This window comes from Orbicella franksi, chromosome 8 (genome assembly GCF_964199315.1).
Source record: "Orbicella franksi chromosome 8, jaOrbFran1.1, whole genome shotgun sequence".
NCBI classification, from domain to species: Eukaryota; Metazoa; Cnidaria; class Anthozoa; order Scleractinia; family Merulinidae; genus Orbicella; species Orbicella franksi.
The window spans coordinates 22,729,404-22,747,427 of NC_138152.1; the positions used below are offsets into that span (position 1 = coordinate 22,729,404).

The 18,024-nt window shown below is 39.7% G+C and overlaps 1 protein-coding gene and 1 non-coding gene across 2 annotated transcripts in view; both read left to right on the forward strand.

Annotated features, from left to right (window-relative positions):
- The window catches only part of LOC145495063 (insulin-like growth factor-binding protein complex acid labile subunit), a 29,974-nt gene extending 12,259 nt beyond the window's left edge, over positions 1 to 17,715 (forward strand). Inside the window, exon 5 of the mRNA XM_081474639.1 lies at positions 17,490 to 17,715. Within this exon, the coding sequence (XP_081330765.1) occupies positions 17,490 to 17,565 (76 nt within the window). The 3' untranslated portion in view covers positions 17,566 to 17,715. The remainder of the gene's footprint in view (positions 1 to 17,489) is intronic.
- Trnat-agu (transfer RNA threonine (anticodon AGU)) lies at positions 2,186 to 2,258 on the forward strand. The gene has a single exon. It is a non-coding gene; the product is annotated as a tRNA-Thr (tRNA).
- Positions 17,716 to 18,024: the final 309 nt, after the last annotated feature.

Below are 18,024 nucleotides of genomic sequence, written 5' to 3' on the forward strand. Positions count from 1 at the left end.
TTAAAAGAAATAGCTGTCTCTGCCGTTTCGACGGCCGAAGATATCAATGATACGATCCATGTCATTGTTGACTACAGAGTTGGCATATGCCCTTTGAATGTTAATAAGTGCCATGTTACTGACACGTTTTTGCCCCATGGTGCTGCGAAGGTAAGTTTTTAATCTGCGCAACGCACTGAATGATCGTTCTGCAGAACACGATGTAGCAGGTATCACTGCGAGGATATGTACCACATTAGAAAATTCGGGAAACATATCAAATAGATCATCCTCGTGCATTGTCTCCCGCATTTCTGAAACAGTCATACAACCTAATCCGCGCGCACGGCGAAAACTCGCGTACATGTTCTGCTCGGCTTCCAGAATCTCGCCGTCAATTTTGTAGAATTTAGCAACGCAGGAGAAACTTTCTTTATCAGGTGTTTCACTGTGACAGATATTTCCTAAAACACAGAGTATTTCCTGGTCATTTCCGCTAAACCTGAGCTCAAGCTCGGACAGCACCTTGTCGATGGACGGACAGCGCCTTGTCGATGGATGCATAGTAAGTGTTGATACGGTGGTGCGATTCCGGTGTCAGCTGCTTTTGTCTTTGCGCATGTTCACCTACAAGGGCTTGAGGGCGGTACGATGGCGTTTGCCTGGGTGCCCTGGCTTCTAGTAATTCAAACTGAGAATTGGCCAGCCACCTCTTCATTTTCAGACCCATTGCTGATACTATCTTCCATACGCTGTTGAAACTTTCTTCACTCCGACACTGGCGCAGGGTCTGGATGGTCATGTCGTCATTTCTACGAGCGGAGATGACGTCGACCGTCCTCCCCTGAAGATATCGGCACAGACTATTAGTATGGCTCAGGATTACTTTCAGCTCACACACTCCGAAAATAAAGTCCAAGTCACAAATTGAGGTCAATAAGGCTCTGCTCTCAGAGCAGGTATTTGGATCTTCTTGTGAAGACAGTGTGGGCAGGGCTTTTACAATGCGTTCCGTTTGCCCAAATTTGTCTTGTTGCCCAATTTTTTTTTTTGGGGGGGGGGGGGGCGGCCCGTACGCTTATGTATGGGAATAACCCTGCTCCACATTGACACTCCTTATATCCTCCTTCCCTTTCAATAGGTCACGTTCGATATATCAATATTCCAGCGTGGCTTCGAGGCCTTCAGGACAGACTTCTATATTTGGTGGTGTTTTCTTTGTATCCAAGTCTCTTTTGAGAATTGAGGGACAAAATAAACTTTAAAAAATTGCAATTTGACCCGAAAGCCTCGGAACAGTGTTGAATATTGATATATCGAACGTGGCCTATTGGCAGCATTTTGTATCATTCAGGTAAACTAGTTTAGCAAATAATAATGAGCCCAAAATATTTCAGTACGAGAGTATTCGGCAACATTATTTGTGTATTGTTTCGTCTACGATAAAGAAAAATGGCAAAAAGTACGAGGCCTCCTACCTCCTCTCTTTTATGGCTCTGGCATTGCTGACATATATATGTGACGTCACTGAGGAGTGATTTCACATCTCGATGGACAAGTGATTATTAATAAAGTAAAGAAGTTTTTCTGCTTTACACGCCATATGAGTTTCATCACTATAGAATGAATTATTTTGGAGATACACAGGGACCTTAAAAAGCCTAAATATAGTCAACTTTGACCGTGATATATACATATACATACATACATACATATATATATATATATATATATATATATATATATATATATATATATATATATATATATATATACATTTATATATATATATATATATATATAAAAGTGAATAAATGTTTGAAAGAAAATTCGCCCTGAGTGGGATTTGAACTCACGTCCCCCCGCTTACTAGTCGGGTGTGATATCCACTACACCATCAGGACAACCATGCTGGCAACACGGCAATCGAAGATGTGATTTACGTGGCATGGAACGTGGTCTCCCGGGAAATTTTCTTTCAAGGTGACAAGGTAGGGGAAGCCTATAACTCCTTCATCCTTGTGGATCCTCCATTGTCATCCGCTAAGTTGACTTCGGTCGTGTATCATGAACTTGATCCTTGGTTGGATCTCAAAACGGAGTTATAGGCTTCCCCTACCTTGTCACCTTGAAAGAAAATTTCCCGGGAGACCACGTTCCATGCCACGTAAATCACATCTTCGATTGCCGTGTTGCCAGCATGGTTGTCCTGATGGTGTAGTGGATATCACACCCGGCTAGTAAGCGGGGGGACGTGGGTTCAAATCCCACTCAGGGCGAATTTTCTTTCAAACATTTATTCACTTTAAAATATGATTACTTGGGGTGTACAGGGTTAGGGGTTCTCTCATATACAGAGCATATATATATATATATACATATATATATATAGTAGTGTATAATGGGAACAGAAATCGAAACAACAAAGAAATGGGTGAAAATGTGTTCAGCCAGGAATCGAACCCGGGTCTCCTGGTTACCGGTCAGATGCCTTACCACTAGGCCACTGAACCAACCCCGCCATTCAGCGGAATTGGAAGGACCTTTTAAGTAGCAGGCTCTGGGGAGAATCACACATTTTCTGCAGTTAGGATCGCGTCACTCCGCTCAAGTTGATCAGCGATTCACAGTAAATTTTCCCCCGAATATGGAATAATTGAGTGGTAAGGCATCTGACCGGTAACCAGGGGCACGGGCACTGCACGGGCAGCAGTGACCCCCTTAGCTAGCGAGCAGTAGTGACTCCCGGGTTAGCGGACAACTGTGACTCCCTGGGCTAGCGGGCAGCATTGACTCCCTGGGCTAGAGAGCAGCAGTGACTCCCGGGTTAATGGGCAACTGTGACTCCCTGGGCTAGCGGGCAGCATTGACTCCCTGGGCTAGAGAGCAGCAGTGACTCCCGGGTTAGCGGACAACTGTGACTCCCTGGACTAGCGGGCAGCATTGACTCCCTGGGCTAGAGAGCAGCAGTGACTCCCGGGTTGGCGGGCAGCTGTGACTCCCTGAGGTAGCGGGCAGCATTGACTCCCAAGACTAGCGGGCAACAATGTACTTCCTAAGCTAGTGGGCAACAATGTACTCCCTGGGCCAGCGAGCAGCATTGAATCCCTGTGTTAGCGAAAAGCAGTGACTCCCTAGGCTATAGCGAGCAACAATGACTCCACGAGCTAGCGAGCAGCAATGACTTCCTTCCAATGGCTACTAAAATGCAGCGAGGATTCTTCTTAAGTGCGCGAAGACAAGATTGCTGACAAATAATTTCTGTGATCTCTTCCGCTCTCCTATAAGGAGGATTGGAACCCTGACGTGCTGAAGCCGCTCCTAAAGCAAGCATTATAGTTAAACAAAATTAAAGAATCGCTAATACACAAACCACTCGATCTAAAACCCGTTACCCAAACCCACGTTCGTGAAATATCAGCTGCATTTTTAGCTTGGGATAGCCACGGAGGGGTGGCTTATGGGTAACGTTGTAGATACTGGGTAAATCAAACCGCAGAACGTAGTTTTGGCTCTGTCAATTCCAAACCCGCTCAAACCACCCCCCGGGCATTTGACAGTTTGCTTTTAGAAGGTGGCAAATGCCTCACTGTGGAGCAGCTGGAGAATACGAAATCCCTATGGTGGGGCTGTGAGAAAAGTGCAAATGTCTTACCTATGGGATAGTTACAAAATTATATTTAATAGCGAAATTACCCTGTACTCGCAAGCTCTAACTTAACGTGAAAAAAAAAAAAATTATATTTGTTAAATACTTTTAAAATTTGATTATGACTGTTATTCACGTACTCAGCTTTTTGGTATAAAGCGTATATATTGAAGATGATTTAAACATGGTAAAAAGTAGTGCTCACCAGTCTGCGCAAAGACAAAGGCAAAATAGCGGTGGCTGTATTAAATGAATGATAAAATATAGTTAGCTCGAGGTACTTTTGTTTCGTGGAGTATGAGTTTAAGGCCCCGTTTCAAACGTCGAAATTTACATGTGCCGAACCTAATAGCCCCAATTAAGTACATGACGAGGTCGACGTCTGAATCAATTGAGCTCGACACATGTTATTTGGGTCGACCCGAAAATTAAGTTCGACATGGCCAGTCGGTCAGTTCGACTTCGGTGCGACTCCGATTCAGACGTCCAACTTTTCATGTACCGAACCTAACGCATGCATTAAAAATACATTAAATAAATTAATTTTTACCCACAGTTCTGCACGTTTCCCATGTTTGTCATGCGCAGACAACCTGTTTTGATCTTTTGGAACAAAATAGCGGGAAGAGCGGGACGATATATGTTCCTCTTACTTCGAGAGCACGAAATATACTTCTGCATGCGGTGTTCCGTATTTGAAAACGACGAAACTGTAGTGGGTTGGAAAGCAGGCAGTTCGGTGGCGTACTGACTGCGAGTCATGTTTTTGAGGGAAAATGACAAAATAAATGAATCTTGAAGAAACCGACGACAGGAACGAACTGGACGAGGAATTGTTCCATTCAAGCGATAACATCAGGCGAACCAAATTCAAAAATCGTCTTGGATTGTTTAATGCTTATTGCAGCTGGAGTCGCCTTCTTCGACTTGTTCTAGCCTCCTTTATCGCACTTGGAAGAAAAGCAAGCTCTTCATTTCCACAATTTGTCTTTTTCTTTTGGGTCGACCCAAATTGGTATTAGGTTAGGCACATGTAAAGTTCGACGTTTGAACCGGGGCTAAGAGCGAAAAACCGAACTTGCTCGAGCTGTTAACGGTTGCCGCTCGGTATTGCAGACCAGAGTTTGAAGACTCCCATTGACGAAACAGGGCAAATGGTTTTGTAGAAAAATACAAAGTGAAAGTTCTGTACAGCCCCGCAAATGATCCCGGCCAGCAAATGATTCCTGTTCCGCAAATGATCCCCAAATGTACCGCAAATGATTCCAGGACCGGAAATGATACCCAGATTGTACCATGAATGATCCCGAACCGGAATTTGAGGACTCAGGAATTTGAACAGTTGATTTAAAATTTACGCAATCGCTTTTTTTTATTACTGTGAAACTCAGAAAACCGTGAACATTTGGATTTGATTCCAAAAGGTTAATTTGGTACTGAACCAATCACAATAAAGTTCAAGATACGCGAGGAAACCTCAAAACCACAACCAATAGACCAAGTTTGATCAATAAATATTCTAACATCGATTCCAGGCTTTCGGGTCAAAATTGCATATCTTTTAGGGTTCTTTTTTCTTTTAATTCCCAAAAGAGACTTGGATACAAAAAAAACACCACCAAATAGAGAAGTTTGTTCTGAAAGCCTGGGAGCCATTTCAGAATATTAATATATTGAACGTGGCCTATTACTTCTGGTGTTTGCGGTTTAGTTTTCTCACGCTTAATTGGCTTTTTTCTTGCTACACAATAATCATCGTTCAATATTTCTGGTATTCACGGGTTTCTGAGTTTCACAGTAATGATACAATATTTTGATAGAACAGTTACTATATGAAAAGAAAGAAGACGTGCAGTATGAACGATTTGAATGCAAATTTTCGAACTTTAAAAATGATATCCAACGTCACGAAATCCTGTGTTTGAAGTTTGTAGTTTAGCTAGTAGATCGTTCCCTGAATGACTTTACTGGGTCCGAGACTGAGATGTATTTTTTTTTCTCCTAACATTTTATTATTATCACAACTTCACTTACATCACTTTCACTACAAAACGTAAGGTTAAAAAAAATTGCATCACAATAAGTAAGATTACAACTAACACTTAATTCCTAATATATCCAGTCTTGCTTTGAGGCTTACCGTATATTAAATTATTACCATTTACGGTAAGGAGAGGAGAGGCTTCCATAGCGAAAGAAATTTTGCCTTTTGGCCTTTAGAATATAAAATCGATCTTTGCACAATTAACTGGTCTTTAAGAAATTCAAGAAAGTGAACAAAGCTTGGGAGAGACTGGGACTGGACGCCAAATGGAGTAGTCGTGCTTTTTTGTCGCTCCGACGCTGCTTTGCCGTTGCATCATATCAGTTCTATAAAATTAGCTAAATAAGCCTCAAACTAGTTAGAGGACCTTTGCTTTTCCTTTTCGTCATGCCTACCGAAAAGCGAGCAAGACAAGAGAGAAGCTTAAGTAGTGAAGATGAAAGAACACCACAACATGAACACGTGGCCGACGCCATCTTGGAAAGCATACACGAAAAGTTAAAGAAGCTGGACGTGCTCGAACAGATAAATGGAAGATTGCTGACGATTGACAATACCGTGAGTGACATGGAAAGAGGACTAAACTCTATGACAGAAGACCTGCAAAAGGTTAAGACGGATTAAGACTCAAGAGCAGATAACGTTACGGTCGAAGCGCTGAAAGATGAAATCGAGGAATTGCAAAACAGGTCAAGGAGGAACAACTTAGTCCTCTACAATATACCAGAGAAAGCTGAAGGAGGAGATTGCATCCCATTTACACCCATTTACACAAGATTTCATCACCCAGCATATGGGCCTCGAAACGATATGTGGCCATGTCGAGCTGGAGCGAGCGCACCGCACGCCAAGCAAAGCGCCTTCGGCAAGATTTCCGTGTAACCCCATACATTTATTATGCATACAGTTCTTTGTTTAACTAAACAATAGCGAAAACAATAGCGCTCCTTTGAGACTTATCTGATTGGAATAACTCTAAATTCTACCTTTTTTTTGTGTCGCATACTTTTAGACTCAGATTTTTTTGGAATTTTCTATCTAAAATACGCAAAAACGGAACGATTTCTTGGAGACTGGTGTTATTATGAATAAGTTAAGTTTTACTACGTTGAATGTTAGAGTTTAAACAGTTCAAAAAAACGAAGAGCTATCTATCTTTAGGCAACTACACATCAAGAAGTACTCAATAATTTTCTTGCAAGAGACATATAGCTCTACTGACCAAGAAAAAATTTGGAGTAATGAGTGGGGCAGTAAAGTGTACTTTAGTCATGGAAGTAAACAGAGCAAAGGAGTCGCAATTCTGTTTAACCCTCGACTTAAAGTGCTAGTAGGAAATTAAATTTGCTGCGAAAACGGCAGGATTCTTATCCTGCAGTTTTGTATTGATGATCAGAAATTTGTATGTGCTAATATTTACGCACCCAATAATGGTAACGCGCAAGTTATATTTTTTAAACAACTCAAATCTTTACTGCAACAGTTTCCCAGCGACAGCATTATAGTAGGTGGTGATTTTAATTGCCCTCTTTCCAAAACCGATAAAGAAGGAGGACGGGATATTTCGTCAAGAAAAAATGTTGCCAGTGAGATCGAGCAATTGATGTGTATTTTAGATTTAAACGACGTGTGGAGAACACTACATCCAGGAGAAAAAATAATTTACTTGGCGAACATCTGACTTGAAAATAAAATGCAGATTAGATTATTGGCTAATAGCACGTCGTCTTTTACAAAAATGCCCCGTGCAAAAATGTGAAATTAAACACGCTGGACATTGCGATCACTCTTTAGTGACAGTGGTATTGCAAATTAACATGGAATACCCAAGAGGACCAGGATTCTGGAAATTCAATTCCTTCCTCTTAGAAGATGATGTACATACAGAAAAATTAATGTTTAAAATTCCGCACTTTATCAACGAGTATCAGGATCTTGAAGATAACGGACTCCTTTGGGAGTTGATTAAAATGGAAATAAGGGCGTTTCCAATTAGTTATTCAAAACAAAAAGCTAAAATGAAAAAAGATTATGAAGAAGATCTAATACAAGAAGCCTCAAAACTGGAGAATCTGGTTGAAAACTTCCCATCACCTAAAGCTGTCGAGAAATACACTTAAGTTAAGGACGAACTACAAAAGATTTCCTACGATCGAACAAGGGGCGCATGTGTGCGTTCCAAAGCCCGTTGGCACGAGTTTGGCGAGCGAAGTTCGAAATATTTCCTTAATCTTGAGAGACGAAATTAAGACAACAAATGCATTATCAGCCTTATAAAAGAAAACGGAAGCAGCATCATGGACACAAAGAAAATCTTAAAAGAACAAAAAAGATACTATCAATTTTTATACTCGTCACAAAATCCTCAAGTAAACGGTCCTAAATTCGATGTGTTCTTCGCTAATGACAAGATCAAGACGCTGAACGACGAACAACGAAAGAACTGCGAGGGCTTGCTGAAGGAGAATGAGTGCTTGAATGCCTTAAAATGCTTTCAAAAGAATAAATCTCCTGGCAATGACGGTTTTACCGCTGAATTTTACAGCTTCTTTGGGACTGAGATGTATGATAACACAGGATTTTTACTATATCCTCAAATTTGGAGAAAACTGAGAATTCCCAAGTGGATTGACTACATCTTTACTACGGCAACTAGCACGAAGGAATCGTAGGCAATTTCGTGGGACCCCGTGGCTATCTGGGACGCAAGTGTAAGAAGTGTTCAGGGAAAAGTTCTAAGCGGTTAATTAGATTTCAGAGGCATCTTCGAAGATGCATGATTCTTTTTGCAGTGCGTTTCCTTAACGAAAACTTCATGCAGTCGACATATTTCAATTTAGTATTTTGCGCAGTATGATAGACTTTTTTTATTGCTGCTTTTATGCCTGAGGTACTTGTCTTTTCTTCACTTAAGATAATGGACTTTTCATAGAGTCCACGCCATTTCTAACTTTTTGCGGTGGAATCAGTTCCGTTCCCGGGATCATTTGTGGTACAATTTGGGGATCATTTGCAGTTCGGGGATCATTTCCGGGCCGGGATCACTTGCGAGGCTGTACAGTTTAGGCTGTAAAAATTACGCGCTTATCTTTTGTCACGCTGTATGGTTTTATTTCGATTAACATTCTCGAAAAGTTCAACAAGCGTTCAAAGCAGTTTGCGTATCTTTCACATTAAAAAAGGCCATTTTGGCAATTTATAATGGTTCGAATAAACCAAAGCTCGAGAATTTTCTAGCAAGTGAATAGCAATAAATGACTGGGCTAGATGGAGCTCGAGCGCAATTTTATTTTGAAAACCAGCAATAGTTTGTTTATCTGTCAAGTAGACCGCGATCAACGCAAGACCCACTAGAGCTCCCGGAGAAAACACAGGACTAAAATAATAGCGTTTAAGGCATTTTTTTGGCTGTCTTTCCTTGTTTAAAATATAGATAAATTTCCAGTTTCAAACAGACTTTATCTAGTTGGTATCGAAGCTTACTTACTTGCCTAGACACGTCCCACATAAATTAAGAAGTTTCCCGCGCATTTTATTTATGAGGCACACCTCAATCCTGACGTCATCAACGTTAATGTAATCAACCACATAAAAAGGATAATTTCAATGGCTATATACTACGAAAGTGGGATATTTTGTTCGGGTCCATCGAACTTCGTCAGCCACAAAAAAAGTTTGGAGTGTTAAGAAGAGTTATGTGATGTTCATTATGGTCTCTTGGTTGTCGAGGAGGCGAAGATGGTGTCATAAATGTTGGCTTATTCGAAGCTATTGTCTATGTTCAAACAGGGCTTCCATAACGGGATCTCAATTGCTTCACTTATGCGACGTTTGAGTGTGTTGCTTTCCGTGGCAAGAATCTTTGTTTTGCTAGAATTCACCTGGTACAAAATCTCCAAAAATCTTGGTGATTTTTATCAAGTGACATTTTGAGAAGACCAAAACAAAACGACAGCCAAAGTCGAGTTCGAACTTTACCTTACGACGTGGAAACGTTTTGTACGAGGTGGTGATGGCTTCCTGGGAAGATAACACGTTATTTTCGCTGAGGTTTTGGAAGCAGATCGCTTTGTTAAAGAAACTAGAGTGCTACGTTCGTAAAAATATGTCCAGAAATGTAAGCTGCCTGTTTGTACTGTTGAGCGATCAGTTTACGTGAAAGACTGTATCTATTTGAAATAAAGAAGATTATAATTGATTTCAGTCTTTCCATGCTTTTAGTCTTTATTTCACTCTCAATTCAGACTGACCTTAAGGTGGTATGGTACCTAAAATGTGGCGATGCTCATGAAAAATTCAATTTCTTGAAAATACATGTACAATATTTAAGACACTTGTCAAAACATTTTGAAACGATCTTGCCGAATTTCCCTCTAAATGAGTGTACATGATGTTTAAGGAAAGTACACAGTCTAAGTCTGAGTTTTTTTTTTCTTTACGTAGCAATGAGACCTAGTTGCACTGAATTTAAATTTCTACAATTGAATTTAAACCAATGGTTTAATATGTGTCTATACCTTAGTGGCCACTCTCAGTTGTTGCGTAATGTGTTAAATCCTGTTGATTAGTAAGAGCCATTTGGAGTAAAGTTAATCTGGAATCAAACTTGTTCTAGTAAATATTTTTGCCTGAACTATTCCTCGTACGGTTTTCCTGTCCAAGTGAAGTATATGCCTATCAGTGGATGAATACATGTAATTGAGAAGTTAGTTATAGTTAATAATTGGCACAAAATTAAAACAAAAATAGTGTATGTACCTTATAAGCAGCTGAAAGTACTCAATTGTTTCAACTTTATATTGACACGTCACAACACATCATGTTGCTTCTCATTTCTGTCTAAGCACCTTTATTGCAATGTCAATGACCAGCTGTCAAGAACTGTATTGGATTTGGGTGTACATTTGCAGAGTAGAGGTGTTAGCACAAAAGTTGTAACCCAATGCAGAAGTTTTTGTGTGTGCATTTCTCCAATCAGGAGGACAACAGCCTCTCCCTTGTTATGGATGAAAATAAAGGAATTATGGAATTGATACTGCCTTTAACTCAGAAAAAGGTCCCAGATATCCATCAGCATTTAGTTAACAATGGGCTTCACTTTTCATAAACTAACAGACCTTAGTGGAATCTGTGTCTGACCTTGACTGAGCATGTCTTTTCTTACTTTCCAATTATGAGTAATTATGTTTAACACAATTATTTTTTTTTCATTATGAAAAAAATATTGTGTTCTGGTACGTTGTGTTGAGAAATCGTATCAATTATCCTTTACTGATTAGTGATATGTACCACTCTCACGATTGCTTTTCTTGTGACAACCAATTTAAGTCCAGTGATTGCCTTATAATACAAAAGGATTCTTGCTTCTCAGTTCTCACAAATTTGTTCCCGAATAAAGAACTTTTCAAGTGGTTATTTCAACTGGCGGCCTTGGAAAATTTATGATCCCTTACGAAACCCATTTATTCCTGAATTTGTGTAAAACAGAGGAACTCATATCTATGAGAGTTGTCTGGATGTGGAATGTTAAATATATAGCACGGGTTTTTACAATTTTATTTCTCCTTTACTTCTTAGATACATTTAACCTGGCGAACTACAAATTTTTGCCCCTGTTCATCCACACGGATAATTCGTTTCAAGTATAACCAAAGTGGCTAGAGCCACTCAACTTGGAAAATGTATCTTCTGTAAACAGTCACAATTTTGATGTCCCAGCTTACTTGCGGTTTTAATTCGTAGGTTACGTTAAAGTTGAATCCCACTGGCATTGTTAAGAAATAGTGCAAAACGCAACGGTAAGAGAATACAAAAGGAGATGTAACACTCTTCAAAACATTCATGAAGTTATCGGTCCGAGAGACCGAGTTATCCTGGTCCGAGAGACCGAGACAATTATAGAGAAAGTACCGCTTCTTGTCCGATCACAAAAGCAAGGAATAATTCTCATTTTCACTCCTCTTATTTTTTTTCGTTCTTTATTTTCCCAGCCAGTATCAGTGATTGTTTTCTGTCTTTGTTAATTTTCTCATCTTAGTAATTGAAAAAAAGGCGCTCAGCATAGAGTCACTATATATACCACAAGGACAGCACCACGTCTCGTCCGCTCAATAAAGTTAAGCCCTGTTCGTCGGGGTTCGCACTTGGATGGGGGACCAATTACGAATACCCCGTGTATTAGTAACGTTTTTTTTTCTGTTGTTTTCTTTCCTTTTCTAAGGCGATATTAAAGACTACAGAACTCACAGCCTTGTCGACTTTGTGACTTTCAATGTCTTCTTTTTCGGCAATCGAGTTTGGTTCAACCTGTAAGAGCGGGCACCTTCGGGAAATGAACTATTTATATAATTACAGGTAGCTTCTATTTATAAAAACGTTCGTGCGAAAATCTATTCAATGTAGAGCATTTCTGCGGTAAGATATTGAGTACTTGCGTCAGAAATTTATAGAACGTGACACAATACAAGCGACTGTAAAAAGGCCTTAAAAGGCGGAAATTCGAAACCCGTGGGGACTCCGATATGAAAAGGTCGGGGACGCTCATCGTCTCGGGTACAAATCAAGGATTCTGGCCTCACTTAGGGTGCTGAAGACGAAACGTCACCTTTCTTTTTAATTAAAAGACACGCTCTCATTTAACATCTGTTTTTAGGCTCCATTTCTCGATAAGTAAGATTACTCATAAACCTTTTTCATAACACTTTTTATTGGCCCTTTCCAGTGCCAAGATGGCAATTAAAGGCATTTTACTCGGCATAGCACTTTAATTGACATCCATCCAGAGGTACTAATATCCTCAGATCTCGCTTCTCCAATGGGGATGAGAATCCGAAGGACAACAGACAGAAAAAGGCAATAAATTCAAATCCCTTCCTCTGTAAATTAGTTCTTCACCTATCTCCTTTTTTATAAGAATATATTTTATAACAACATCAAGGCTAAAATTTGAAAATTATTAAAAATATTTTAAGAATAAACCTGAGGCTGAGGATGAAATTTTGAAAAGAATATAATTTTGCGTGTTGAAATTCGTAATTACAATTAAACAAAAACAAAAACAAAAACAAAAAAAAAAAAAAAAAACAAGCAACAATAACCCTAGCCGTATATTCGATGCTAATAACATTTCTTCAAGAAGTTATGGGCATTGTATCAATAAGTCTTAAATGCTTGCAGGCTGGCTCTAAAATTACTTTTAACACCATCCAGACACCAAATACATTTGACAACAGAGGTGTCATTTATATCAGTTTTTTATTTAACTTCGCCTAACCAAAATACTTAACTTATATACATCAAAGAAGACCACTACAGCGTAGCCAATTACAGTGGACCCTTCGGTACAAATGCTATAATCTAAAAATATTCACAAGGATATTTTCAACTTAAAACCGACAAAAAATGTGAAAATAATCAGCCTCGGCCGGAAAAACAATATTATTATTAGAATTAAAAAGAGTTTATTTCAAATAAGGTTTGAAATAAGCCTAAAACTAATACAAACAGAAAGCCAATATTTAAGGAATACATGTCCGGACAGAAGAAAATAGAAACGATTTTCCGTTAAAAAAGCAATGGTCAGTAACGAGCAGAAAATCCTTTTTCATTTGAAATTCGAGCACAACAAACGCTTCAAACTCTCTCATCCCGGCCCTCGATAGCTCTATTTAGCTTTACTTCCGTAAGCAGAAAAGCTAATTGGGCATAAATATTGAACAGAAAAAAACAACATACTCGGCAGATCTGATCATCTGTACTTCAATAATGCTTGTTATGTATATTTTCCCGGGCTTATTTCTACTTCTATGGTATGGGTTAAATCTTGTAAATTAAAATCTAGCGGAAAAGATTTACCTTTCGAATTGATAACTGCATTCTGATTCAACACCGCTTGAACTAAACTGCAATACGACCTTCTTTACTTGCCACGTCTGCCATATTTCTTTAGGATGTATTTAAACCAATCAGCCTGTTCGTATGAATGGGCCAATCAGCAAGGGTGTTAGTTCAGCATTGCCTAGGCTACTCTCCTGCCAGTCATTTTAAAAAGTGGAGAAGGCCCTGGGGACGAAGTTGCGCTTAACCTAAAAGTGTGTCAGTTCAGAATCACCAGGAATCTTACCGTCCTGGGCACACAACGCGTGCGAGACGCTTTGATGAATAAATACGTACGTGACATAGAACTAATGTATTTTTCGCTCTTCGCAAGACGCGAGCTTGGGGTGCCTGTGGTTCAACTCGATATTTCACGAGTGAGCGCAGCGAACGAGTACAATATTAAGTTGAAAACGAGAGGAGATATTCCATATCTACAAAGCAACCATGTATTATTTTGTTTATTATACAGTTCGGCACGGTTATCCAATTTGATAACTGGGACAAAAACACACTATTAGCTAATCAAACATCAAGTTTAAGTTCACGTGACAACTTAACATAGCAACCATCTCCATTTCAATATGGCGGCCACTTCTCTGCGAAAACATGTCAGCGCGGCTAAAAGTGCAACATTCGATTCGCGTTTTTCTGTGCAATAGGAATAGAAACCGGAATAGAAATTTTGCTCTGGGCAAAAGAATAAGAACCAGTCTTAATTCATAACAAATCTCATTTCTAACGCCGGAGAGCGTCGCGGCGAAAGTAAACTCCAAGTGCTCTAAAATATGGTATGGCTTTATTTTTATCCTATCGGAATTTTGTGAGCGGCGGTCGTTTAAAGAGACCAGAAAAACAGCAAATTGAATTCCATAAAAAATATTTATTGTCTAAAAGCATTAAGAGGCTTTCCATTTCTTTGTGCTCTTTGCGTCTTCCTCTTCGTCCTGTCCTTCATCGAGAATCTGCGTGATATGAATGAGGAAATGTTTGCGTCATATGTAACCTCTTCGCTCCTTCGCTCCGGCACTTCTTCATTTCCTGCTAGATAATTCGAAAATTTGCTAACTAGAGCATAAGGCTTTCACAGTCGCTTGTGTATTGAAGTCGTACTAAAAGCACATTATTTGAGAGGCAAAGGCTTAAGCGATGTCCTCACCAAGTGATTTGCTTTTCTATTGGTTGATATTTTAAGACGGCCATGTAAACAGACGAGAGAATCAAGGGGAATACGAACGCTACGTATCACCATAATTACGGCACTCTAAATAAATATGGAAATGATGGAAACAAACGCGTTGAGGAAGAGAAAAAACGATATTATACGCACTCTTACTAAGAATGGCACGACCTAGGACTATGACCATGCACGACCTATGAATTACGAAGCCTTAACCCAATCCATTTCACCAGCTCTGCACGAAGTTTAATAAAGTAAGTGGAAAAATAATTTGGCAGGGTAACAAGTCTGCCTGTGCGTGAATTGTTCATCTAAATTATTGAACGACCACAGAACAAGCAAGGGGTGGAGTTCTGTAGTCAATGTACTCCATGAGAAATTCAAACCTTCTTTATAGACCTCTAGATTGACGCGAGTATGCAGACTTTATTTCCAAGCTGAAAGGCAGCGTCGTGCTCTTGTTCTTACGCCTTGGTCGTGATAATACAAATGCCACTCTCGTCTCTCGTCGTGTTCCCAAGGTGTTCTAATCTGTCGTACTCATCAGTTGGTGAATCTAAACTCTCTGGTTCCCTCCAATTCTATAATGTTTATTTTCTGTCAAGTCTACATGCGAGCCAAGTGGATCATCAGGCCGGAGCTTATCCCCGTTTCAGTAGCATGAAGCGATTAGGAGTATATTTCTACGCCCCCCTGGATGGGATGCTAGTCCATCGCAGGGTTATACCCCCCTGCATTAAATTCTCCGGTACCCATTTATACCTGGGTGAAGAGAAGCACTGTGAGAGTTAAGTGTCTTGCCCAAGAACACAACACAATGTCCCCGGCCAGGGCTCGAACCTGGACCGCTCGCTCCGGAGTCGAGCGCACTAACCATGAAGCCACCGTGCCTTCCACATATTCTATCAAGGCTGGACATAAATTGCTACGTACTGAGTAGGCTACTACAACTTTACAATACAAAGAAAAAACTTCAATAAATCAAGTGAAAACAAGAGAGAATCTATCGTGCCTTCTGCGTGTATACAACTAGTGACATCTCAAGTTCCGTAACCTTAGTTCAGGGTCCTTTTGCCGTTTTGCTCCAAAAAACCGATTTCGGCTGCTAAAACAGCGTTAATTCTTGATTAAGTTTTGATACAAAAAAATATCAGGTTATGCACGTTTGAAGCTATAAATTGGGTGAATAATTTTGTTTCGTTGGGTGAAGTCAACTTTTTGCGCTCTGCTCTTCTCTAATTGGTGAAGTGAGAGCATGCGCCAGCAATTTTCCCTAGACATCAACCCGAGAGCATAGTGTTGGGTAACAGAGAGAGGGCCAAAACTGGACTAAACTTTTCATTGCCCGACATTACCAATGCGATTTTCCGCGCAAACATTCGTCTTGCCACAGGCATGCATTAGGCCATTTCACTGGTAAGTCACCTTTGTTGTTTTCAAGGGGCTTCGCTCGCAAACGCGTAGTGGAAGTGGTGTTCTTACGGACGGGAAGTCGTACCGACGCACGGACACTCATAGGACAGCCTCAAATTTCGTAGCACGATGGGTTAACATTTTCTTACATATGAGGCGCTGTCCATGCGACTTCGGAGAGAAGGGTCGTCGCTATCACTGGTTATGAATAACAATAACAACAACAATAACAACAACAATAACAACAACAAACAGCAATTGTTGGCATTTCAGGCTGTAAGAGCAAAGACAAAATTGAATGTGGTACCAATTTGAGACAGCAGTTCGTATTTAAATTTAAGATCGCAAGTACCGATCGAGTCTTTGATATATCATAATATCAAGGATGAAAGAAAAAAAAAGCCCGAACTGTTCGCTTCTAAGGCTCTATAGCTAAGAGTGAGAAACGTTTTCCAAGACTTAAACGTGATGCCAGTTTGAAATGTGTACTTTGAAATAAGAAGAACCGAGTCTCCAGGTGCTTAAATGTATAAACCACTGTACAATGATTTAAAATCTCTCATTCGTCCAAACAAAGAGGTATACCGAGAGTCTGGTCCCTGAGTCTTTTATTTGTTAGATTTCTATCTGGCACCTTCCGGCCGTCTAACTTCTACTGCTTCCACTTCTGCTGCTGCTTCTGCTCAAGTACTTGACTGACAAATACACACGTACTTAAATATCATATCGGTAGCTATGTGTGGGCCACATGGGACGACTGAACTTGAAGGATTAAAAATCTTTTGTAAAATACTAACCCAAACGCTGTGACGCGACTCTCAGGAGCGAACTATACAGATCTTTAAACAAGCGATAGAAATTATTAAGTTTAGAGATCAAGAAATCTAATCAGGATCTTTGTGGGAGATTCAGGTTAAGGCCAGTAGACAAACCGAAACATGACTATCGATGGGGTATTGTTTAGAGTTGAAGTATTTTCGATGAACTTTAATCTAAACAACCTGAAGTCATAAGTCTTACTGTGTGGATAGCCGAGCTCTAGAATCACAAGACGAACGAGGGAACTACATGATAATCAACAGCTGGTGATCACGAACCAAAACTCTAAATTCTATAAATATTATTAAGCCCTATAACACAAGCCTAGATGTGGCCTTATCCCTAATACGTGGCTACCCGTGGGAGGGAGGGTGTAAAGGTATTCGATGCTGAATCAAATGGTAGATGTTATTGGCAATGATTTTATAGTTACGGCTCATCCTCGACATAAATATTTCATAACAGACTTTGGTCTTGAGATAATTTGTAAATTAAGGTGTTTGTCTTGATGTGTTATACTCCTTTTGTAGGTACTTATCCTATAACCAATTGCAAAACTTATCTGCGGGGCTTTTTGATCAATGTGCTTGGCTGGAATGGCTGTAAGTAGAACATTAACGTGATCTATATCTGAGAAAATATATAATTCCAGAAATCTAATTTAAATAAAATTGTAGTTTTTGGTGTGACTATAGTTCTACTAATAGGATACTGTTAATTCGAGCTTTTCAACAAAATGAAATAAAACTTGAAAGATGTGCCCGCCGTGCAACCAAAAATAATTAATAGAAATTATTTGGTGGTTCGCGTCTACTTGGCACAAGATTTAAATATAGCCCAAGAAAGGTATCTTGGTTAAGTACCTTAAGGAGGTTCGTTTTATTGCAGTCAGATAATGAGTTACTCGTGTCAGAAATGCAAAAAAAAAAAAAACACAAAAAAAAACAAAAAAATGGGGATCACCTACTTCGTTTCAGAGATAAAGCGTGTGAAAAACTACCCTGATTTTCAAAAATTGGCGCACGTAGTACAGCATGCTCTACAGGGGTTTATAGTTAAAAATAT